The sequence below is a fragment of the Hordeum vulgare genome, chromosome 4H (genome assembly GCF_904849725.1).
Source record: "Hordeum vulgare subsp. vulgare chromosome 4H, MorexV3_pseudomolecules_assembly, whole genome shotgun sequence".
Taxonomy (NCBI): domain Eukaryota; kingdom Viridiplantae; phylum Streptophyta; class Magnoliopsida; order Poales; family Poaceae; genus Hordeum; species Hordeum vulgare.
The window spans coordinates 152262938-152287848 of record NC_058521.1 but is presented as its reverse complement, the minus strand read 5'-3'; the positions used below and the strand labels follow the sequence as shown (position 1 = coordinate 152287848).

General features: G+C 45.3%; 1 protein-coding gene across 1 annotated transcript; it reads right to left on the bottom strand.

Annotated features, from left to right (window-relative positions):
* Positions 1–15291: 15291 nt before the first annotated feature.
* Positions 15292–24649, bottom strand: LOC123448220 (salicylic acid-binding protein 2-like). Its single transcript, XM_045125049.1, has 3 exons — positions 24132–24649; positions 15894–16028; positions 15292–15775 (listed from the first exon to the last, which is right to left on the bottom strand). Exons 1-3 carry the CDS (start codon positions 24516–24518, stop codon positions 15494–15496), a joined length of 804 nt encoding a protein of 267 aa, XP_044980984.1. The 5' UTR covers positions 24519–24649; the 3' UTR covers positions 15292–15493.
* Between the last annotated feature and the right edge of the window lie 262 nt (positions 24650–24911).

Sequence of the window (24911 nt, the reverse complement as noted above, 5' to 3'; positions counted from 1 at the left end):
AGTGACCACACATAACTCCCGCCACTAGTAATGTGGCTCTTTGCTAGCACCGACCAGAGTAATCAACAAAACCATGTCCCCTAAGGGGTAACGTGGTCGTACGTTTAAGGTTGGGACGGTCGACACATCATAAATCTATTCCCATTTCCGAAACCATACTCACTCAAATAGCTGGTGCACCACTTCACCAAAAGTGGCCACCTAACTCATCATCACCCTCGGGCATTAGTGCCACCCGACGGGATTTTCAAAAATCTTTGATTTGTACCAACAACATGCTCATGCTAATATCATTCTAACTTTACTTGTCAACATGATATTAGCATGATCCTCATAGGTGGTAGGATCAAGCTCAATGCAAGTGCTCCGGAGGAGCCATTAGTAACATCGCTTCAATGATTTACCGACACTTATGATCATATGCAACGGAAATATTTGCTACACTAGCATGCAATATAACATATGCTCAGTCATGGTCAAAGGGCTGCTTGCCTAGGTCAGCTAGGTATCCGGGGTCTTCCGCTCTGACTCCTTCGTCACCCGGGTTTTCTATCATCGTATAAAGATAATATAATAAGTAGCTCACTCTCAAACAGATCACAAAGTCATTTTAAAAATGTTGGTTATTACTCATAAATCCACGTTGTCATTTTAAAAATATTTGCTTTTGTTTCTAATGAAGGAATATTTTTACAATCAACTGAACAGAAGCAAAACTATTCCAAATTAATCATTTTTATTATTATAAAATAGAATAGTTGCTGCAAAATTCAACCAATGGTTCTAATAAATACTACACATTTTTAGAAGAATAACAGTGGAAAAATTATATTTTTGCACTGGTTAAATCTTTTTATAAAAATCATTGAAAATCAAGTTTTAAAATAAAGGAAAAAAGGGCTACACCCCTGGCCTAGCTTGGCCTGGGACTGGACCGGCCCAAAGGACAACCAGCTAGCCTGCCGAGGCGCGCGCCGTCAGGTTTGAACCTGACGTGCGTGCCCTTACGGTTAGAGGCTGCGGGTAGCGAGGGAGAGAGAGATGGGCTACCGACAGGTGGGGCACACCTGTCGGGGTCGTCTCCTACCTCTGGCCAGAGAGGAGGAGGAGCACATCGGCGTGGCTACCGACGTCCTCGGGCCCAGACGAATACGAAAATGGGTCCGGCTCATCGTCGCCTACCTGATGGTGGTCGAGACAACGGCGGAGAGGCTGAGGTTCACCCGCGACGAGGAAGCCGCGGCGGAGGAGTTTCAGGCGAAGGTGGAGGTGGTAGCTAGGGGCACGGATTAACTTGGTAAAGATGGGGGAAAGATCCCTAGTGTCAACGGGAGTGGTTTGGTGGGCAAAGGGACGCAGGAGCCGACGTGTAGCCGGAGATCGATCAGAGCTCCGAGGCGGAGGGGCCTCGGTCGATCGCGGGCTCCGGGGCTCTGCTTGCTTGCTGGGGTGCCTAGGGAGGTGCTAGAGGTTGCTGTGATGAGGTTTGAGGGGTGTTGGAGCGAAGGGAGGGCTATATATAGGCCCGCAACGGTGAGCCGACTCGGGAGCGCCGGTGATTCACCGTGGCGCGCATGTGGGTGCTCAGAGGAGTTGGGGTCGAAAACACAGTCCGAGGACATGGTTTTGGATTGCCAGAACCTACTGCGGGGAAGGGAGAGAGAGGAGAGACGGGCATCAGTGGCCGCGCATCTTTGGTCGGTTCTAGTGCGCGCGGGCACACGTCGCAACAGCTCTTAGAGCGGGAGAGGAGGGTCCCTGATGGTCGCCTGATGCAGAGGGGATGTCAGGGAAGAGGTTAGACACCTTGGGGGAGGCTAGAACTGGCCGAGAGCATCGCCCCCACCTCGGTGGCAACCTGTAGCGCGCCCAGAGCGCAGCTGTGGCATGCCACGACATGTTGGCGTGCCTTGGGGTGCCTTGGACGTGTCTAGCATGTCCTGGGCACTGGCTGGGATGTGGCTAGCTATTGAAGACTCGTGAGAGCTTCGGCTTGGTCAAGGGAGACAAGAAACCAGGTGCTGTCAGCCTTGAGCTAAAGCTTATAATGGGGATTTTGTCATTTCTACTTTGAACCAGAGAGGGGCCAGTTGACTGGGGCTGGGCATTGATACTGGCCACCTAATCTGAGAGTTTGGGGAAAAGGTTGGGGTTTATCTAAGGTTAGGGGGCTTTTACCCATCAGTCAGAAGGTGCTCGACAGTGGTTTGGGGTGGTTGCACCTCACCGCTGGTTCTGCAACTTAACATGATTGAGTTTGGTGCTAAAACATGGGGTTTCACCAAGTTTGAGCTCCATTGGACAAGTTTAGCTTTATAAATTTCACCAAATGAACATATATGTTCCTTCCAAAGAGAGTGTGGGCAAAATAAGTCCCACAAATCCCATTTTTGGTATGGAACCTTCATTTGAGGTATTCGTCACTCCTGCAAAGTTTCAACCCCATTGGACAAACTTTGCTATGTAGAGTTGCTCTAACTTCAATGTGGACAGAAGGGGTTTTGCAGTTATTTGGTGTCCTTAATCACCTTGGATCAAGGTGAAACTTTATTTTGGCACCAAATATGGCTTAGGGATACCACTGGAATTTTCTAGGATTTTATTGAGAATATTTCCTTTGGAAATATTTAAAAAGTTCAAAACAGACAGAAATGGTTTTTAGGGTTTTACTCAAATAATATAAATATAAATAGGGGTTAGAAATCTTATGTATGGAAAATATATGTCCTTCTGATCATCTCCAAATTTAATCAGATTTTTCTAAGGTAGAAAAGTATTTTTCCATATAGGAATAACATTTCTGGCCTCAGAAATGGACATGCAATTAAATTAGAAAAATAATTTACAAAATAATTATTTTGTGGTTTTAGTGCACCAAAATGGTGCTAGAATCACATCACCAACTTTGGGTGAGAACACTCCTTGCCATCAAGGGCATGTAGTGCAACTCAAAGCAGGGTTTTATTTTAACGAGAATAAGAAAAGGGTTTTGAAAATAATTTGATCTTGAGAAATGTGCTTTTGATCATCACATGATTAGGCATACAATCATACAATGACAATCATGGCACTCACAACATTAGTTTTGAAAAAGTTTTAATAAGCTCATATTTTTTAATTGTAGAAAAAGTGGTAGTGAAAACAGGGTGTGATAGAGATGATCATGTTGTAATAGTTAAATATCGACTTGCACGTCGATGCTACGGCATCCGGCACGAGCCATAGGGTTGTCTTTAAACTAACGTTTGTACTTGCAGATGCATTTACTATATTGCTAGGTAGTAGCTTTAGTAGTAATAGCATAGATAGCACGACAACCTCGATGGCGGCACAATGATGGAGATCATGGTGTGGCGCCAGTGATGATGAAGATCATGTCGATGCTTTGGTGATGGTGATCAAGAAGCACAAGATAATGGTCATATCATGTCACTTATGATTTGCATGTGATGTTAATCCTTTTATGCACCTTATTTTGCTTAGAACGACGGTAGCATTATAAGGTGCTCCCTCACTAAAATTTCAAGATAAAATTGTGTTCTCCCCGACTGTGCACCATTGCGACAGTTCGTCGTTTCGCGACACCACGTGATGATCGGGTGTGATAGACTCAACGTTCACATACAACGGGTGCAAAAAAGTTGCACACGCGAAACACTCGGGTTAAACCTGACGAGCCTAGCATGTACAGACATGGCCTCAGAACACAAGAGACCGAAATGTTGAGCATGAATCGTATAGTTGATATGATCAACATGAAGATGTTCACCACTGAAACTATACTCAACTCGCGTGATGATCGGACTTGAGTTAGTGGATTTGGAGCATGCTCCACTCGAATGACTAGAGGGATGTCTATTTGAATGGGAGTTATTAGTAATATGATTAGCTAAACTCAACTATCATGAACATAGTCAAAAGGCCTTTGCAAATTATGTTGTAGCTTGTGCTGTACCTCTACCGTTCTTGATATGTTCCTAGAGAAAATTTAGTTGAAAGATGATAGTAGCAATTATGCGGACTGGGTCCGTAAAATGAGGATTGTCCCCATTGCTGCACAGAAGGCTTATGTCCTTAATGCACTGCTCGGTGTGTTGAACCTCGAGCGTCGTCTGTGGATGTTGCGAACATCTGACATACACGTTTTTTATGACTATGTGATAGTTCAGTGTGTAATGCTTAACGACTTAGAATTGAGGCGCCAAAGACGTTTTGAACGTCACTGAACATATGAGATGTTCCAAGAGATGAAATTGGGATTTCATGCTAGGTATGAGACCTCCGAGAAGATTCTTTGTCTACAAAGTAAAGGAGAAAAGCTCAATCGTTGAACATGTGCTCAAATTGTCTGAGTGCTACAATCGCTTGATTCGAGTGGGAGCTAATCTTCCAGATGAGATAGTGATAGTTCTCCAAAGTCACTGCCACCAAGCTACTAGAGCTTAGTGGTGAACTATAACATATCAAGGATAGATTTGATAATCCTTAAGCTATTCGCAATGTTTGACATCGCGAAAGTGGAAATCAAGAAGGAGCATCAACTGTTGATGGTTAGTAAAACCACTAGTTTCAAGAAGGGCAAGGGCAAGAAGGGATACTTCACGAAACGGTAAACCAGTTGCTGCTCTAGTGAAGAAACCCAAGGTTGAACCCAAAACCGAGACTAAGTGCTTCTGTGATGAGGGGAACAGTCACTAAAGAGGAACTACCCTAGATATTTGGTAGATGAGAAGGCTGACAAAGTCTACAGAAGTATATTCGATATACATGATATTGATGTGTACTTTATTGGTACTCCTAGTAGCACGAGGGTATTAGATACCGGTTCGGTTGCTAAGTGTTAGTAACTCGAAATAAAAGCTATGGTATAAATGGAGACTAGCTAAAGGCAAGGTGACAATATGTGTTGGTAATTTTTGCAAGGTTGATGTGATCAAACATCGCACGCTCCCTCTACCATCGGGATTATTGTTAAACCTAAATAATTGTTATTTGGTGTTTGCGTTGAGCATGAACATGATTAGATCGTGTTTATTGCAATAAGATTATTCATTTAAAGAGAATAATGGTTATTCTATTTGCTTGAATAAATACTTTCAATGGTTTATTGAATCTTGATCGTAGTGATAAACATGTTCATAATAGTGAGGCCAAAAGATACAAAGTAGTAATGATAGTACCACTTACTTGTGGCACTGCCGCTTGAGTTATATTGGTATAAAATGCATGAAGGAGCTCCATAGTGATGGATCTTTGTACTCACTCGTTTTTGAAATGTTTGAGACATGCAAACCATGCCTATTGGTATAAACACATGAAGGAACTCCATGCAAATGGACCGTTTGGACTCACTTGATTTTCAATCACTTGAGGCATGAAAATCATATCACATGGGCAAGATGACTGGAGGCCTCGTGTTTCCAGTGAGATGGAACAAGAAAGTAACTTGTTGGAAGTAATACATTTTGATGTGTGCAATCCAATGAGTGCTGAGGCACGCAGTGGATATCGTTATGTTCTTACTTCACTGACGATTTGAGTAGATGTATGAGTATTTACTTGATGAATCACAAGTCTGAAATTTTGAAAAGTTCAAGCTATTTCAGAGTGAAGATCGTTGTGACAAGAGGATAAAATGTCTACGATGTGATCATAGAGATGAATATCTGAGTTGCGAGTTTGGTACACAGTTAAGACAATGTGGAAATTGTTTCACAACTAATGCCACCTGGAACACCATGGTGGGATGGTGTGTCCGAACATCATAGTCATGCCCTCTTGGATATGGTGCATACTATGATGTCTCTTATCGAATTATCACTATCATTTTTGGGTTAGGCATTAGGGACAACCGCATTCACTTTAAGTAGGGCACCACATAATTCTGTTGATATGACACCGTATGAACTATGGTTTGGAGAAACCTAAGCTGTCGTTTCTTAAAAGTTTAGGGCTACAACGCTTATGTGAAAAAGTTTTAGTCTCATAAGCTCGAACCCAAAGCGGATAAATGCATCTTCATAGGATACCCAAAACAGTTGAATACATCTCCTATATAAGATCCGGAAGCATAGTGTTTGTTTCTAGAAATGGGCCCTTTCTCGAGGAAAAGTTTCTCTCGAAGGAATTGAGTGGGAGGATGGTGGAAACTTGATGAAGTTATTGAACCATCACTTGACCCAGTGTGTAGCAGGGCGCAGGAAGTTGTTCGTGTGGCGCCTACACCAATTGAAGTGGAAGCTAATGATAGTCACCATGAAACTTCGGATCTAGTTACTACAAGGCTCGTAGGTCGACAAGGTCACATACTGCTACACAGTGGTACGGTAACCCTGTCTTGGAGTTCATGTTGTTGGACAACAATGAACCTACGAACTATGGAGAAGCGATGGTTGGTCCGGATTCCGGTAAATGGCTAGTGACCATGAAATCCGAGAGAGGATCCACGTATGAAAACAAAGTGTAGACTTTGGAAGAACTACTTGATGGTCGTAAGACTATTAAGTACAGATGGATCTTTAAAAGGAAGACAAACGATGATAGTGAAAAGTCACCATTAAGAAAGCTTGACTTGTCGCAAAGATGTTTCTGACAAGTTCAAAGAGTTGACTATGATGAGACTTTCTCACTCATAGCTATGCTAAAAGTTTATTGGAATTATGTTAGCACTTGTTGCATTATTTATGAAATATTGCACATAGGATGTCAAACACATTGTTTCCTCGATGGTTTCCTTGAGGAAAGGTTGTATGTTATACAACCAGAAGGTTTTGTCAATCCTAAGGATGCTAACAAGTATGCAAGCTCCAGCAATCCTTATGTGGACTGGAGCAAGCATCTCGGAGTTGGAATATACACTTTGATAAGATGATCAAAGTTTTTGGCTATACAAAGTTTATGAGAAACCTGTATTTCCAAAGAAGTGAGTGGGAGCACTATAGAATTTCTGATAAGTATATGTGGTTGACATGTAGTTTATCGGAAATAATGTAGGATTTCTGGAAAGCATAAAGGGTTGTTTGAAAGGAGTTTTTCAAAGGAAAACATGTATAGAGCTACTTGAACATGGAGCAGCAAGATCTATAGAGATATATCAAAACGCTTAATAGAACTTCCAATGAAATGCATGCCTTGACAAGTTTTTGAAGGAGTTCAAAATAGATCAGCAAAGAAGGAGTTCTTGGTTGTGTTGTAAGGTGTGAATTTGAGTAAGACTCAAAGCTCGACCACGGCAGAAGAAAGAGAAAGGACGAATGTCATCCCCTATGCTTTAGCCATAGGCTCTAAATTATGCTAAGTTGTGTACCACACCTGATGTGTGCCTTGCCATGAATCTGTCAAGGGGTACATAAGTGATCCAGGAATGGATTACTGGATAGAGGTCAAAAGTTATCCTTAGTAACTAGTGGACTAAGAATTTTTTCTCGATTATGGAGGTGATGAAAGAGTTCGTCGTAAAGGGTTGCGTTGATGCAAGCTTTGACACAAATCCGGATGACTCTGAGTAGTAAACCGGATTCGTATAGTGGAGCAGTCATTTGGAATAGTTCCAAAGGGCGCGTGGTAGCAGCATCTATAGGATAAAATAGAGATTTGTAAAGCACACACGGATCTTAAAGGTTTAGACCTGTTGACTAAAAACCTCTCTGACAAGCAAGACATGATCAAACCCGAGAACTGTATGGGTGTTAGATTCATTGCAATCACATAGTGATGTGAACTAGATTATTGACTCTAGTGCAAGTGGGAGACTATTGGAAATATGCCCTAGAGGCAAAATTAAATTGGTTATTATTATATTTCCTTGTTCATGATAATCGTTTATTATCCATGCTAGAATTGTATTGATTGGAAACTCAAATACATGTGTGGATACATAGACAACACACTATCCCTAGTGAGCCTCTAGTTGACTAGCTCGTTGATCAAAGATGGCCAAGGTTTCCTAGACATAAACAAGTGTTTTCACTTGATGACGAGATCACATCATTAGGAGAATGATGTGATGGACAAGACCCAAACTATGAACGTAGCATATGATCGTGTCAGATTATTGCTATTGTCTTCTGCATGTCAATGTATCTATTCCTATGACCACGAGATCATGCAACTCCCGGACACCGGAGGAATACCTTGTGTGTTATCAAATGTCACAACATAACTGGGTGACTATAAAGGTGCTCTACAGGTATCTCCAAAGGTGTCTGTTGGGTTGGCATGGATCAAGACTGGGATTTGTCACTCCGTGTGACGGAGAGGTATCTCGGGGCCCACTCGGTAATACAACATCACAATAAGCCTTGCAAGCAATGTGACTAAGGAGTTAGTCATGGGATCTTGTATTACGGAACGAGTAAAGAGACTTGCCGGTAATGAGATTGAACTAGGTATAGAGATACCGATGATTGAATCTCGGGCAAGTAACATACCGAAGGATGAAGGGAATAACATACGGGATTAACTGAGTCCTTCACATAGAGGTTCAACCGATAGGGATCTTCGTAGAATATGTAGGAGCCAATATGGACATCCAGGCCCCTCTATTGGTTATTGACCAGGGAGTGTCTCAGGTCATGTCTGCATAGTTCTCGAACTCATAGGGTTTGCACACTTAAGGTTCGGTGACGTTTCGGTATAGTTGAGTTATAGGTGTTCATAACTGAAAGTTGTTTGGAGTCCCGGATGAGATCTCGGACGTCACGAGGAGCTCCGGAGGTAAAAATTGATATATAGGAAGTCCTGTTTTGGTCACCGGAAAAGTTTTGGGCTCATCGGTAGTGTACCGGGAGTGTCGGGAGGGTACCGGGGACCATCGGGAGGGGTGTCACTCCCCGAGGGGCCTTATGGGCTGTGGGAGGATACAAACCAGCCCCTAGTAGGCTGACATAAGCTCCCACTACGGCCCATGAGGTTTGAGAGGCAAAAAAACCCAAAGGTGGAAAAGGTGGAAAGGGTTTCCAAGTGGAAAGGAGGAATCCTACTCCTAGTAGGATTGGAGTAGGACTCCTCCACCTCCAACTTCGACCAAACCTTGAGGGTTTGAGGCTGACTCCTCCCCTTCCACCCTCCTATATATACTAGAGTTATTGAGGGTTTTTGAGACACAGAAAAACAGCCACGCTCCCTCTACTTCTCTCTAGATCTGTTCCTCCTCTAGTCTAGTTCGGCGGTGCTTAGGCGAAGCCCTACTGGATTAGTTCACCACCACCACCACCATGCCGCTGTGCTGGATAACTCATCTACCTCTCCGCCCCTCTTGCTGGATCAAGAAGGCGGGGATCGTCATCGAGCTGTACGTGTGCTGAACGCGGAGGTGCCGTCAGTTCGGCACTAGATCGGGATGGATCGTGATGGGATTGCGGGACGGATCGTGATGAGAACGCGGGACGGGCTGCGATTTCGATCGCGAAGATGTTCCACTACATCAACCGCGTTATATACGCTTCCGCTTAGTGATCTACAAGGGTATGTAGATTCACTTTCCCCTCTCGTAGATGATCATCACCATGGATAGGTATTGTGTGTCCGTAGGAAATTTTTTGTTTCCCATGCGACGTTCCCCAACAGGAGGCAGTGGAGGCGACCGGAGGTGGGGGTCAAAGGAGGAGGGACTCGGCTGGTGGTGGCCGGCAGCGGCGAGGGCGGCGATGGGGCTGGTGCTCGGCCTCCCCACCAGAGGGAGTGAGGGTTAATGTGAGGTGGGGAGGAACGAGGGGCGGGTGGGGAAAGGAGCGAGGGCTCGTGGGGGGAAGGGGCTCGATGGGACGAGGGGAGTGGGGGGTTCGCATGGTGGAGGAGGGAACGAGGGGTGGATCCCCTCGTGGGGATGGGGTGGTGGGGCGCTTGAGGGGGCGGGGTTGGCGGCACAGGTGGGAGGGAATGGGGAGACCAATTGGAGCTAGGTCATGGGGGGCGGTTATATACCCCCCGGTTAATGGGCTCGAATGGGCCGGTTTAGGTGAGCCGACCCAGGTGGGGGCGGGGGTTCTTTTTTCCCTTTTGTGTTTATTTTATAACACTTTCTGTTGTTATTATTATACTTTTGTAAACAATATACTTTGTAAAAATATGGCACAATGTCCATTATTACTAGTGTAGTTTTATACACTACCACAATTGTTCTCGGAGCCTTTTGAAAGTTAATTAGAGACCACATAATTTAAAAGGGGTATTTAGAAAAAACGAATTGGCATATATTTTAATTATTTCGAGGCATGAAACACTTTACAAAATTATGAGTTACAATTCCATAAAAGCTTAGGGAATATTTGCAACACATCGAACATTATTCTTTTGTTGTTTGAATAAACATTATCTTCACTTTAACATAAGTATGAAATTTTCTTTGATTTTTATTAAGTGACAATTTATTTTAGATAAACTTGATGACGTGGTACAATTAGTGTGTGGTTACCATAGCTTAACTACCGGGGCGTCACAACCTTATTGATACCTTTGGCCATGAGGCACTTGGCGATACGGTTCTCGTTGGTGTCGCCGAAGAGAGATACCTTGGGGGAGGAAGTGGCAATGGCCACACTAGCCGTTGCCATCCCCTCACATCATGTATCGTCTTCGTCATTATCGAAGGTGTATTCTTCATGGGCCACCAAGCCCCTTGGAGGAGTCTTCTTGGTGAAGGTGTTCTTGCTTGGGAAAGACTTGGGTCTGTCCTTGCGAATGAGCTTGCCCGTTTTGTCTTCCCTCTTCTCATAAGGACAATCTCCGACAAAGTGACTCACATTGCCGCAGTTGTAGCATGTCCGTACTCGTTGCTTGTTCTTGGACCCACTTGAGTTGTCCTTGGATAAGTTGGGCCTTGAGTTTCTCTTGTTTCCCCAAAACTGCCTTGAAGCAAAAGGCATGTGCTCATGATAAGCATACTTTGTGTCTTTGGGACAACCATCTTCTTCCTCTTCTTCTTCATCAACAATGGCCTTGGTTCTCAAGGCAAGGTCGGGTGATGTTGTCTTTGACCGGACACGAGCAAGGGCATTGTCGGCGGTCTTGTTCATAATATCCATAGCAATGAACTCATCCAACACTGCGCCTGAGGTCAAGGTGTGGAAATCTGGTCTTTTACGAATGACGGAAGACATGGCTTTGTTGAATGGCATGATGGACTTGAGAAACTTGCGCCTGATCCAAGTGTCATCCATATCTTTGTTCCCATGGTCTTGGAGAGCAACAGCAAGTCCAGTCACCCTTTGATAGAGATCACGGGGGTCCTCATCTTCTAGCATCACAAACTCATCGGCCTGATCAAGGACCACTTCAAAGTTAGACCGATGAATGCTTGAGCTCCCCTTGTACAACACCATGATATGCTCCCAACAATCCTTTGCACGGGTGAAGGGGCGCAGGTGAGGTAGATCTTCCGGAGGAACCGCGGATTTAAGGATGAACAATGCGGAATGATTGTATTGGTTGTCCGCCTCTTCTCTTGGGGTAAGGTTCCTTGGATCATGAGGGTAATAGCCTTGTTCGATGATTCTCCAAAGATTTGTTGAGTTGTGATTCAAATGAGACTTGATGGAAAAAACCCAATTAGCGAAATCACCTTTAACAAGTTTAGGAGGAGCACCGAGGTTATTAATATGCGGTGTAGGGACTGGTCCTCCTTAGACTGGGGGAGGAGAAACCGAGGCAAAAGTTCCCGTCCCATTCTTGTCAAGAGGGGAGGAAGTCCGAGTACCTTTAGCCGCTTCCTTGTCGGAATTAGCCTCCGACTCCGATGAGGTGGGTTTAACCACAAGCAACGGGTCGGGAGAATTCTTCATCCCCTCAAGTAATTCTTTAAGCATGGATTTTACTTCGATCGTCATGGATGTCTTGAGTGAAGCCATTGCCTAATTCAGGTCGTCCCATGTGACCGAGACCAACTCGACGGCATCGGACCCTTCAGGCCGAACCTCACCATCGTCAATCATACTCTTCGGGTGGTGAAACCCTTAATAAAGAGACGTGGCTCTGATACCAATTGAAAGGATCGATATGGTTGACTAGAGGGGTGGGGGTGAATAGGCAACTACCATTTTTTAGCTTGTCTTAACAAATTAGGGTTAGCAACAAATAGGTTCTATATATGAACAACTAGGTGAGCAACCTATATGATGCTAAGAATAAGAACAACAAGTGCAAGCAAGGAATACACCACAACGATAGTAAGTACAAAGTAAAGGTAAGAGATAACCGCAAGTGGAACCGGTGGAGACGAGGATGTGTTACCGAAGTTCCTTCCCTTTGACATGAAGTACGTCTCCGTTGGAGCAGTGTGGAGGCACAATGCTCCCCAAGAAGCCACTAGGGCCACCGTATTCTCCTCATGCCCTCACACAATGTGAGATGCTGTGATTCCACTATTGGTGCCCTTGAAGGTGGCGACCGTACCTTTACAAACAAGGTTGGGGCTATCTCCACACAAAGCTTGGAGGCTCCCAACAAGACCACGAAGCTTCACCACAATGGAATGTGGCTCCAAGGTGACCTCAACCTTCTAGGGTGCTCAAACACCCAAGAGTAACAAGATCCACAAGGGATTAGCGGGGGGAATCTAATATCTCTTGGTGGAAGTGTAGATCAAGGCCTTCTCAAGCAATCCCTAGGAAATCAACAAGTTTGATTGGCTAGGGAGAGAGATCAGGCAAGAATGAGCTTTGGAACAACAATAGAGCTTCGGGAGGTAAGATGTGAGCTTCTGAGGGAAGAAGACACCTTTATAAAGTGGGGGGTACAATCCAACCGTTACCCACCCACCAACTACACTGGCCAAGCGGTACTACCGCTGCTAAGAGCGGTACTACCGCCCGGCAGCTCACCAACCACGGTAGTAAGAAAATACTACCGTGCCTACCACTCTGGAGGCACAAGGATGCACAAAAAGTCCGACAGAGCGGTAGTAAAAAACTACTACCGCTCAGGGAGCAGTACTACCGCCCTTAAAGCGGTAGTAATAAACTACTACTGTTGTACTAGAGGTACTACCGCTGGCCCTTTTGCACATACAAGTATAACAAGGTTGGAGCTCCAATTGTAGCAAGGAAAGGTGGTGCAAAAGAAATGTGTACGTGTTGATTCCACCCAAACCTTTCCGAAGCGGACCCCGTCTTAATACTACGGCTTTCTTACGACTCAAATCCACCAAAGTGGAACGTAGAAAGCAACCGTCTTTGAAAGACTCCGAGGAGCATCGACTTGTCTTGTGCCTAGTCATGATTTATCTGAAATGCTCAATGCACACGATTAGTCCGCACAAGCATTGTCATCAACCACTAAAACCACTTCGGGAGAAAAATGCCCTAACAACGTCGGTGTGCATTGGGGCTCAGGATCCCGGCGACCGGCGACATATCTCGCATCCTTACATGGGCGTGGTGGCGGCTACCAGTGACGTGGCCGTTTGGGCTGCGTCGGAGAAGGTTGTCAGGAGTGCTAGTCCAGATCCGGTCGGGATCCAGGGAAGCCCTGCGGTGGTTGGTCATGCTATTCTTCGTGTTCCAAAACTTCAGTCTGTTTCATGCAGGGCTCCTCCATCTGGACATCAATGGGTTCTGGTCTTTCTCTCGAAGATCTCTATTTTTTGCGTATGGGATCACTGGATATCTAGATCGAAATTGATGCGGTAGGACACACCCTCATCTTCGGTCAAAGAGGCTTCATGAGGGTGTGGCGTGAAGCTTCGTTGTCTTGCCGGTGTCATGGGACATCTCTAAGTATAGATTTCCACGGCGTTGACGGTGTTCAAGAAAGTCATGGTGGTTGCGATCGAACACTTGCAATTGCGGAGAGGAGTTTTGGTTGCGTTGTAGACCGACGGCACATTTTGTCCTGTGTGTCGGGTGTTGAGGACTTGTAGCGGCGGCCTTGACAAGAAGGAGCGACAACACAAGTGGACAACATTTTTGGGGTTTCCAGGATGAAAGCCGAAGGTGTGGCCTCCATTGATTGTACCTCGCAACGGTCTTGCGAAGACATTGTTTTGGGAATCTTGGACTCTCTCCGGGGTGAAAACTCAAGATAATTGATCGGGCGACGACAACACTTGTGCATTGTTTCCTTCTTGAAGGCGTCGTTTGCGGAGAATCTGTTATGTAGTTCGGGTGTCTTTGGTGGGGTTAGGGTCTTGCTGTTGCGAGTGTTTCATCACCACAACGGGGTCTTTATATTTATTTTTCTTTATTTTTTATTCTTAGCTGTGTGCATCTTTGATGAGTTGATGTCTTTCGATATCTTGTTAGTGGAGAGACCGAATGCAATTGATATCTTCACGATATTAATATATAGTTTTTTATAAAATATATGATCGATTGAAAGTGCATGATGGATACTGCATATTGATTCCGTCGTGATATGATTTCTCAAGCTAGCTAGCCTTAGGAAAGCCAGGATATCAACGACCAATCACAAGCAAATCTAGTTTTACTACTCAACACGCCACTATACAGTTTAAACAAAAGCTCTAATAATACGAGAATCCATTGATCAAACCGGAGGTGTACACATTTCTATAAAATATAAAAACATCAAGGTCCTCAGAATCCGATCCTGTTCATCCCGCCGAACGAGCTAATGGCGCCCAGCTTTAAATCGATAACCACATTGTGCTGTTCAGATTTATAGCAACACAGCCGTAACACTTGGCTTCTTTCAACCCACACAAATCTCCATGCCTCTCCGTGCATCACAACTCACAAGAATAGCAGTAGCGGTCCTTTCGCTGACTGACTTTACCCCCCGAGATGGATTCCCGTTAGCAGTTCGCCACAGAAGGACACATTACGCACGCGAAGCATGCATGCAGTGTACAGTACGTCAGTGGTCTGCATCGGCCCGTGACTTTACAAGATGCGCATCGCAGCGTGACCCGCGACTCCTCGATTGATCAGACCATCAGTGTCCATTGGTACAGCCTAGCCAGTTCATGGCCAGTCACATCTGACGCAGCACACCTATATCGCCACGACACGCAATGATACGACGCCTCGATGGAAATTTTTAGACCAAGTAGTATGAGCATGTGGCGGCCAAGGCATGTTCTTATTTTCTCACTGCAGAGTTCCTAGGTGGGCACAACAGGTTGCTTGAGAAAGAGGTAATTGCGCCTGTGATACATAGACTTGTACCGTGGGGACGTTTTGATACAACAGCTTCAGAAAAGCAATCAACTGATTCAATAATCGTGTAAAACTTTGTCCAAATTACATCAAACCAGTCGTGTCATAGGGGTTTTGAACCGTATGCGATGGCTGCGTTTGCACCGGTGATTGCTTCATAAGAGGTTAGTGCGCTTTGTTACACCATTAACATTAAACCATTATGACAATACGCATGTCTCGTAAGTCTGGTCCTTTGTCTGACTGATGGACCCGGACGGCTCGCGAAGGTCAAACAACTGTTGACAACTGGATCCCACACGGCAATGCGTTCGATTATTACAGCAGGTTTTCAAGTTTTTTGTCCCGTATATGTGCATGTATCCATCGACACCATGAAATTAGTTATATTTCTCAACGATGTCGACGATGCACTTGACAACCTGATCAGGCGCAGAGAGCATCGCCATATGATCTGCGCCGTCGATCTCCCTGACCTCGTCCACCGGGTTGTTGGCCACCATCGATCTTTGGTACGCCTCTGGTATGGTGACATCTTGCTTGCATACTACATAAACCTTGCGCACCGAGCCGTAGCGTTCTTTGGTGAATGGCTGCCGGGCTTGCAGGTCTTCCAGGAACAGTGAGCCGACTCGTATGAGAGATTTCGCAAGGGTGATGTCCTGCATGCCGAATTCATTAGCAAAACTTGTAATTAGGAGATGTATTTCATGATCTGGTCATGATCTGGTTCTTGTATCAAACAACGGCTCATTTTGCTCTTCTTGAACATTGACGTACCTCTGGTGAGCACAACTGGTACAACTTTTGTTCTATAAACTGCGGCCCGAACATGAAGGAAGCCGGGAGTCTTCCATCTGCATCCTGGGGTTTCATCTCATTATCGAGCGGGGATACCCAATTGCCCGCACCATGCTACTCGGAAGAGAGAAGAACGTAATGCATCCGCATCAGCAATTAATAAAGTGGTGTATTGTTTTGTAAATAAATTAGCAGCCCATATGGGAATCTTTTTTAGAACCATTAAGCCGTTGTTACTACATGCACAAATAGGAAGCATGCCATCTATCTGGTACTTCATCCGTTCCTAAATATAAGTTTTTTTAAAGGTTTCACTACAGACGACATACAGGTGTATATAGACATATTTTAGAATGTAGATTCACTCATTTTGCTCCGTATGTAGTCTTTAGTAAAATCTTTAAAATAATTTATATTCAGAGATGGAGGGAGTACATATGTCCTGAAGTGTGAGAGTAGCATGGTGAGGGCAACTGGGTATCCCCGTTGCACAAATAGGGACCATGCACCATTTTTCTGCTACATGCGCAAATAGGAACCATTCACCACACATTCTAATGTATGGTGCGGATTTTTTTTCTTCGAAATGGACATGGTGCCGATTATAACGTGGCATGTGTTGTAAGCCTTGACGGCCATTCGAAATTTTGCTAAACCATAGTATGACTTAGATTGTGATAGTTTTCATGGAAACTGTAACCTAAGCTCAGATCTAACATAGCCAAAATCCTAACTGCACACTTATGATATCAAGAGATTTACGCATGTTGGTGGTTGTCATTGTTGCAACTTAAGTAAATTTCATGTAGGTCTAAATTGCATATAAGTCCTATTTATATATATCAAACTAATGTATGGTGGACTACGGGTCGAGTTTGAACAATGTTCCTTTAATTTGTAAATATAACAAAGAAGTTCCGTAGATGAAATTTGATATGACCTTATGGGTGGATGCAAATTAATCTCGCTAAATGTACGGGTTTTTGTTTTGCAAAAATGACAACAACCGACAAATTGAATCACAATGGTCTAGATTTTGGGCACAAATGTCATCTGGTTCTAGGTATTCAAACACTAATTTGTAATGATCTTTGGCATCTAACTCCTAACCCCTCCACAGTTTCTATGACAAACATGTGCATTGCGCGTCACAAGGTGTGCAATTGCTTTTATCGAATCTCATTTAAGGCGCAAAAACTGGTTTTCCGTTTCATCTTTTCATCTTTGGACGCTAGTATATGCCTCGTCCGCCTCTGTGTTCTTGTCCCTCCCTTAACATACTCATCTTGAGAGAAAGGACAAGTATCGTTGTAGGGACCAAGGTGGGAGAATAATGAAGTAGCAAAAAAATCATCTCAGAAGTCTGTTCGGGAAACTTCAATAAAAGATCATTGTAGAAAAATGGCGACAGGGTGAAATTTATAACAATAACTTGCAAACAAATGATTAAACTAGACTACCTTTTTTGAACTTCCAAAACTCATGACCGCGTCCAGTGGCGGAGTGTGAACTAAATATTAGGGGGGGGGGGGGTGATGAGTGTATGACACAAAAATGGCTAGGGATGACCAAGACGCTGAATGATTAGTACATCGATTAGCAGATATATAAGTCTATTTGAAAAAATAATCCTCTAGGAAATGAGGAGCCGATGCTCGGAATTGTTCCGCCCACACTCTGTCACGGACCCCGTCGAGCTCTTAAAAAAACAAAAGATAGAACTAGATGCTTAGGAAAACTATAACCAAATTTTAAGTTAGACAAGTTTTCTTAATATTCATTTATTTTATTAAAAATATCAGCCCATCAAGTTTAGCCACTTCCACCATGTACGAGCAATAAGGTAAAATGCCGATGGTAGAGGTTGACGGTATGATGGAGCAGAAGCGGAAGGATACACGAGTGATGCTGGAATTCATGGTGGCACATCCTAACCCTAATCGGACAAGAATGTTGGCGTAGCCTCGAGTTGACGCGATCAACCGACGAGTGCTTTCCATCAATACACGCACGTACGAAAGCTGGCCAAAGTACTGTATTGTCTTGGTTGGATTCTCACATAACGTCTTTTTTTGGTTTTTCAAAATTTAAAAGGGTTTGGAGGGGAATGAAAGGGATTAAATTCTCTACAAGTCAAAATTCACTTTAATCCCCTCCAATGCACTCCAATCCCCTTGTGGGAGGGATAACCAAACAAGCCCTAAAATTTCATTCGGTTACGCCCACCCCCGCCACGATTCAAGCCGAAACCCGGTCAAACCTCGGGGTTTTGCCCCGGCCGAGGTTAAATCCATGTGAGCCCGTTAATTGTCTTCGGTTAAACCCGACAGGGGTTACATCCCGTCCGATCGCTTCCAAAACTGTCGGGTTTCAGCAGGGAATCAACCCCCACCTCTCCTCAAGTGGAATCAACCCCCGTCTCTCCTCCCAAAAAACAGAAGTCGCTCCTCTCCTCTCGCAAACCCTAGGCGACATCGACGGCGGTGAAGGTGCCGGCCGCGGGGACGGAGGGCACGACATCGACAGGAACAAAGAAGCGCCAGCCTTCTGGGAGCGTTCTCCCTTCGTCCTCCACGAATCTACCAGAGGTACTTACTCCGCGTTGCCTGCGTTTCTCGGCCAGATCCGTGCCTAAATCGACCAGAGCGGCCGCCGGCTGCGTTTCTTTGCCAGATCCGTGCAGAGCACAGCTCCCCTTTGATCCAGAAGGGGAGAGGACAAGACTAGGAGGAGGGGAGGAGACGAATGAAGCGAGGAGGTGAGGGTAGGAGCTCGACCGGACTTGCAAGGCCAACGCCCACACGGAGGTAAAAATGTCACCTTGTTGTCCCTGCTGCCGCTCCGGTGATTTTGGGACTGATTTTGTACATGTGCAAACTTTGTTAGCTTCCATGGTGTGGTGTGTAGTGTTCAGATTTTCTTTCACTTATACTTCCTATGTCATTACACAGAGGATAGAATCCTAGAAGGTTAGGTCTTGTCTTAAATACAAAAACATGATGACCCCAAAGGAACAATCCAATAAAATCATCTGTTGATTAGTGATTGTTGTGTGTACCAATGTACTCCTACATATTACTATTAGTTACTTTTGCATGGACATTTGTTTGGACACCTTGCAATATTACTTTTGTAGTAGTAATAACTAGTGGACTTTTTCTTCTTTAGTCATAAAATGGATTCATATATGAGGGATTGCATTAGGAAGAGGGAGGAGGAGGAGGACGAAATGATGCTATTTGTTTACCCTGCACTACATTTGATGGAGACCAATGGAGTTGCTAGTAGGGAGCCAAGGATTCGGCGTCATCATACGTCGTTGCTAACACGCGAGATGTTTGTTAATGAGTTACTCGAAGGACACATCAAAAATTGCGTGTTAGGATTTAGGATGGAACATCATATTTTCAGATCTTTGGTTGGTTATCTTCGATGCGAGAATTTGGTGTCTGACACTAGAATTAAAGTCAAAGAGAAACTAGCATCGTTTCTGTGGATGTTATCCCACAATTCTTCCTTCGAAGATCTTCAAGTTCCTTTTGGTCACAGCGGGGATACTTTACATTGGGACATGAAAAATTTCTTCAACATCATCCCTACTCTATCTAAGCATTTCTTGAAGCCTCCAATCCTGATCAAGTACATCCAAAGATTCAATCATGGAGGTGTTCGTCCAAGAAAATATTGTTGTGGAGCCCCATCAAACGCAACCCAGTTTGGCTAGTGCACCCTCAAGAAATGGACAAGAAAAAGAACCAAAGAGGCGGAGGGGGAAAAATAGCGATGTGGCTCCAATGATGGAGAATACATGGAAATAAGGGCGAAGCAGATGGAAGATGAGAGGAACAAGCCAAGAGTTGTGGATGAGAACTCTATCAAAAACTACATCGATGTGCTGAAAAACAATGGATATCACACCCGAGGAAGAAGTCCAGGCTTTCCGAGTGTTCAAGATCCCCGAGAACCGAGAGATTTTCATGAGTGCCAGACCGGAGACTGCTCTTATGTGGTTGAGAACTGAAATGGAATAACTCAGGTACTCACATGAAGCTCCCTTGTTTTTTTTATTTCCTTGCAAGAACATCTAGAATATGCAAGAATCCCACTTGTAGCTACTTGCATGCATACTTGTATTGAGCATCCAGAATATGTGTAGTGTGTGCATCCATTGGTGTCCACTAGATTTCATAATACCAAATGGGCATGCTGGTATTGATACTAGTTGATCCACTAATTGTTGCCCTTGTTAATCTAGTTTAAAGGTTATCAGGTGAAGACATGCCATTATTTGTTGATGCCTTTGATGGTGGTGCTGTTGTTGTTTGATAACTATAAGCACAAACTTCAATTTTATGTGCCTAGAGCAATGCATATGCTTTTAGTTTTTATCGTGTTGTTGTCCATTTTTTTGCTAGTTGGTCATGATATTTCTTCAGTATTTCTTTGCTCACTTGATTACTTGATTATTGATTGCCAAAAGTAAGATATCTCATATTTATTTCTTTGTTCATGTATACTATATTAGTTCTCTCATATGGACTAACTGCCTTTATTGCCAATGCACTGCATCAATCACTATGGAAGGGACATTGACGAGATAAATTATGTAACATCTGTAGTATATCTTCAACAATTTTGACGAGATTGTAAACCATTTTCTGAAAGTTGACCGACTCCAGCTTGGAATAACTGAGAATCTTTAGAAATATTTTGCTGTCTATTTGAGATAAATTATGTAATATCTGTATTATATATTCAACGATTCTGCTGTTTATTTGATATAAATTATGAAAAATCTGTATTACATCAACTATTTTGCTGTTTACTTGAGATAAAATTTATAGACCGGGTGGTCTTTTAATTTCATCGAGCTGGGTGACTGGTTGTTGTCTTTGTGTACGGATTAGAAGGGGATCAACCGAACGGGTTATGCACACACGGATTCGTATGGATGGGGAATGGTGCGGGTTGGGTGACATGGCGGGGATCACCCAATCCCTGAGAGCATAGAAACCACACCCGGATTCTTCTTTGGGTAACCAAACGAAGCCTATGGGATATAGCTAGCGAATTAGCTTTAAGCTAGCCATCAAGACGCTCGAGACCTTACACACTAACTCAAGGGGCGCTCAACCACTTGTATTTTTATTGCCTAGAAGTCACGTGGCTCCATACAAGATAGGTTCAAGTAAACGAACGTACATAAGGAAAAAAAAGATACAACCAAAAAAGCACACACACGCGCGCACACACATACATCCAACAGAACCACCGGAAGACCCCGCCAAGGAAGAGGTCGTTCGAGGATCCGAAGCTGGACGCACCACCACCACTGGCCGCCATCACAAATCTCATCAGCACAACCCGCAAGGAGGACCATAACTCACATCTTAATCTCACCAAGCAAGGAGAAGAGCCTTGAACATTGGCAGTCTGGTCGTCACCCAACAACACCCCGTAGAGATAGAGGTGCCATATGAGAACGAGGTGATCCATTGAGTAGGATAATGACCTCGCTAAACCGGCTTCAGATGAAGTCGGAACCAATCCAGCGCATGGCTGAGCCAAGATCTCGTAGACACAGCACCACCACCTCACCCACAGAGCACACACCACCATAGACCCCAATCTAGCGGCACCACCACCACCGGCAAAACCGCAACGAGCAGCCACCACCGAGACCAACCGGGGCGAACCTAGATGATGCCTTCAAGAGGGGATACGACGTAAAATGCGCTGCCATCCTCCGTTCCATGCAGACTTGGAACATGGGTTTCCCCCGGATTTTGAGGGGTAAGCCATTATGATAGCGCCGCCTCCAAGGAGGTTAGCAACACCCGCAGGAGAAGGGCCTTCGCCCAAGTGAGCAGACCACCTCCATTAAGCATCGACTCATCCCGGAGCGCTGCTCCCTGCACCACCAGAGAGAAGGGCCACTGCAGCCCCGCCGCTACACACGACTAGATCCGGACCACATCAGACCAGATCTGACAGGAACCAACATGCCCCTGTCTCCCCACACCGGATCCGAGCCAAGACAAAGCCGGTCGGCACACCGCCCACGCCAGCATCGCCAGAAGGCAACACTACAAGCTGGAGCGAACAGCAGCGCCGCGAGGAATGACGAGCATCACCACCCCCGTGAATCACAAAGCATCCTCTCGTGGAGACCTCCAAGCTGAATCCACCAACCATCCCCGACGACCACGGGTCGCCGAGGCAGGAGGGAAACACCGGATCGGGGCAAGACCAGTGGGAGGAGAGTCGCGAACGCATCCACCACACCATCCTCGACCACCAATAGAGAGGCGACGCGCGCCGGAGTCATGTCGTGTCGCCCACCGCCACACATAGCTCCCCGGCTCGTGAGCGCTCTGCATAAGGAATGACGGCCCGGCGCCGCCAGATCTGCACGTGCTTTGCTCGACATGAGCTTTTGGCGGCGACATGAGGGAGGGGAGTAGCGTGAGGGAGGTTCGACCGGGGAGAGGAGGTCAGCGATCGAGCCGCCTTGGGGAGGACGATGCGGGGGCTAGATGTCCCGAATTTCTTCATCTCATAACTTACCATTTTTAAGTAACATAAAACATGGATGGTTGAAATTGGATCGAAAGGGGTGGGAGGAGCAATGCTAGACCTACTTTAAACTAACGTATGGTTTTACTTGATTGAAAGCATCTAGACTTGACGTTTTGGGGGCTGAGCTGGAAGCACTGGAGTGTGCTGTCGCTATTGCTGCTGATCTTGGTGTGATGCGTGTGACGTTTGAAACTCGCTCCTAGTTAGTAGGAGAATCCTTGGACTTTACTAGAGCCGACTCGTCAACGTATGCTCCAGTCATTGAGGACCTGAAGTTTCAAATGAAGATGTGATTCTCTTTTAACGAGGTCATAGCGTGTCTTCGTGAGGCAAATACTAGCTCATGAGTTAGCTAAGATTGGGTACGAGTGTATTACTTATAAACCACTGTATTGAGAGTCTGATGTTTCGCCTTGTGTGGCTGGATGTGCTTTGGGTGATATGCCCACGCACAAGTAAGTAATAAAGTGTTGCTTTACCTCAAGAAAGCATGGAGACTTGGGATTGAATTGAAGGGGGTGGGAGGGGCCCACACACATGAAAATCGGGGGGGGGGGGGGCAAAAGGATTAGTTAGGCTATGGTCTAGCATATTCGGGGTGGAAGGGGCCCACACCTGTAAAAATTATGTAGGATTAAGTCGACATTACGTAGATATAGCATTTTCGTTTTCTAAATACCTTACAAAATTATAGTATCATGTCGGTTATAATTTTAAAAATGTTGAAAGAGTATTTATCACGTGAGTAGATTACAGCTTGCAAGTTGCAATTGATATTCGATCATTTGAGAAATTTGCTTGGAGTTTCGGGATTTGTAGCAATGATATGTAAGTGGGGCGACATCATAAGTGAAATTCAATGTCCTATCTTTTAGGCTGAAACTTCAAGGTATGATCGTAAATGGTTGTGCCTCGCAATGGCCTTGTTGAAGACATTACTTTGAGAGCGAGAATTATCTTTACGGTGAAAACCCAAGATTCACGATCGGACGACGATGGTGCTAGTGCACTGTTTCCTTTTTGGGGCGTCGTTTTTGGAGTACTTGGACGTGAGGCGTTGTCTTGATGATGGTTGTGCTGCTGCAAGTATTGAAACTTTGTAGTGGGACTTTTCTTTTTAGCTTCTTTGTTGTTTGGTTGTGTGCATTCGTTATGCCATTAGTGCATTACGTTGTTGTAAAAGTTGGGTGTAATTGATATCTTCATGATATTATTATGTATTTTTATCAAAAAATTTAACAATGAGATTCTTTTGTTATGTATGCTATATTTGGCCATGGACACCCTCGCCCGGTCGGCTCGGGCGACCCGGTACGAAAAAGCCCGACCCAGCCCGACCCGACCATGCCCACGGTCCGGGCTCGGACATAATAATTAAGCCTGACGGCCGGGCTGGGCCAGGTTCGGGCATGTGGAAACTTGATTTTATGCCTATGTCGGGCCAGGCCGGCTTTCTTCGGGCTTGGGCCCAAAAATTAGGCCCGACGGCCGGGCCGGGCTTGGGTGTGGGCTTTGTAAATCACCGGTTTTTTAGGACCGCCCCAGGTATGGCGAGGTAGAATCAATGCATAATTCTACCTAAAATGTACAGTACGTGCATCAGTATCACGTATGGCAACGGGGTCGATCACATCATACCTGTATGAGGACATGCGACGGCGGCGACGCGCAGTCCGGCATGTAAGCGGAGAGGAACGCGGCGAGTGCGACCTTGTCCGGGAACATCTCGGCGGCGAGGGCGACGCTAAGGCCCCCAAGGCTGTGGCCAACGAGCACCGCTTTCTCCCCGGCCGGGAGCGACCGGAGCGCATCGAGCAGCGGCCCCGTGTACTCGCTGAACGTTGCCACCTCTGGCAGCCGGCGGTCATCGATGCCCGACGCGGCTAGGTCCGGCGCATGGACGCGGTAGCCGTGCCCAGCCGCAGACCGTAGCCCCGCCGCCACCTTGTACCAGCTCCAGCCTCCATGGCACACGCCGTGGACGAGGATGATATGCTTTGCCTTTGCACCGCTATCCGCCTCCATGGATGATTGTCAAGAATAAGCCGATTGGCTCTTCTGTGCTCCCTCAGTCCCTCTTGCACGATATTATAGTTTAAGTTACTGGATGGTGCTAGCTTTGACGGACCTCTCGAGTTACTTTTCGTTTCTAAATTAGAAGTGGAGTTAGCGGCCGGCCAAGGCGGCTATGTGGAAAGCCGGCATCTGTAGATTAACATATGGAGACATAAGACCAAAGATACGGATGCTTGGGTCGTGTTTGGCAGCCGTTTTGCGTGAGACTGTCCCATGAAGTCTGGCTCAACAAGGCGGGGCTAAAAAGAAAAACAGATAAGGCCTTGTTTTGTAACAAAGTAGTAAAAAAACTAAAGTATTAAAAACTGCAGTAATTTTACCTATAGGTAGAAAATACCATGG

Bases quoted from the DNA above. Each gene is read 5' to 3' on its own strand.
- LOC123448220 (XM_045125049.1), bottom strand. From the start codon at position 24,518: ATGGAGGCGGATAGCGGTGCAAAGGCAAAGCATATCATCCTCGTCCAC. The intron at 16,029-24,131 runs GTATGATGTGAT...TCTTCCGAGTAG, and splicing joins CGTCGCATGTCCTCATACAG to CATGGTGCGGGCAATTGGGT. The intron at 15,776-15,893 runs GTACGTCAATGT...TTCGGCATGCAG, and splicing joins ACCAGTTGTGCTCACCAGAG to GACATCACCCTTGCGAAATC.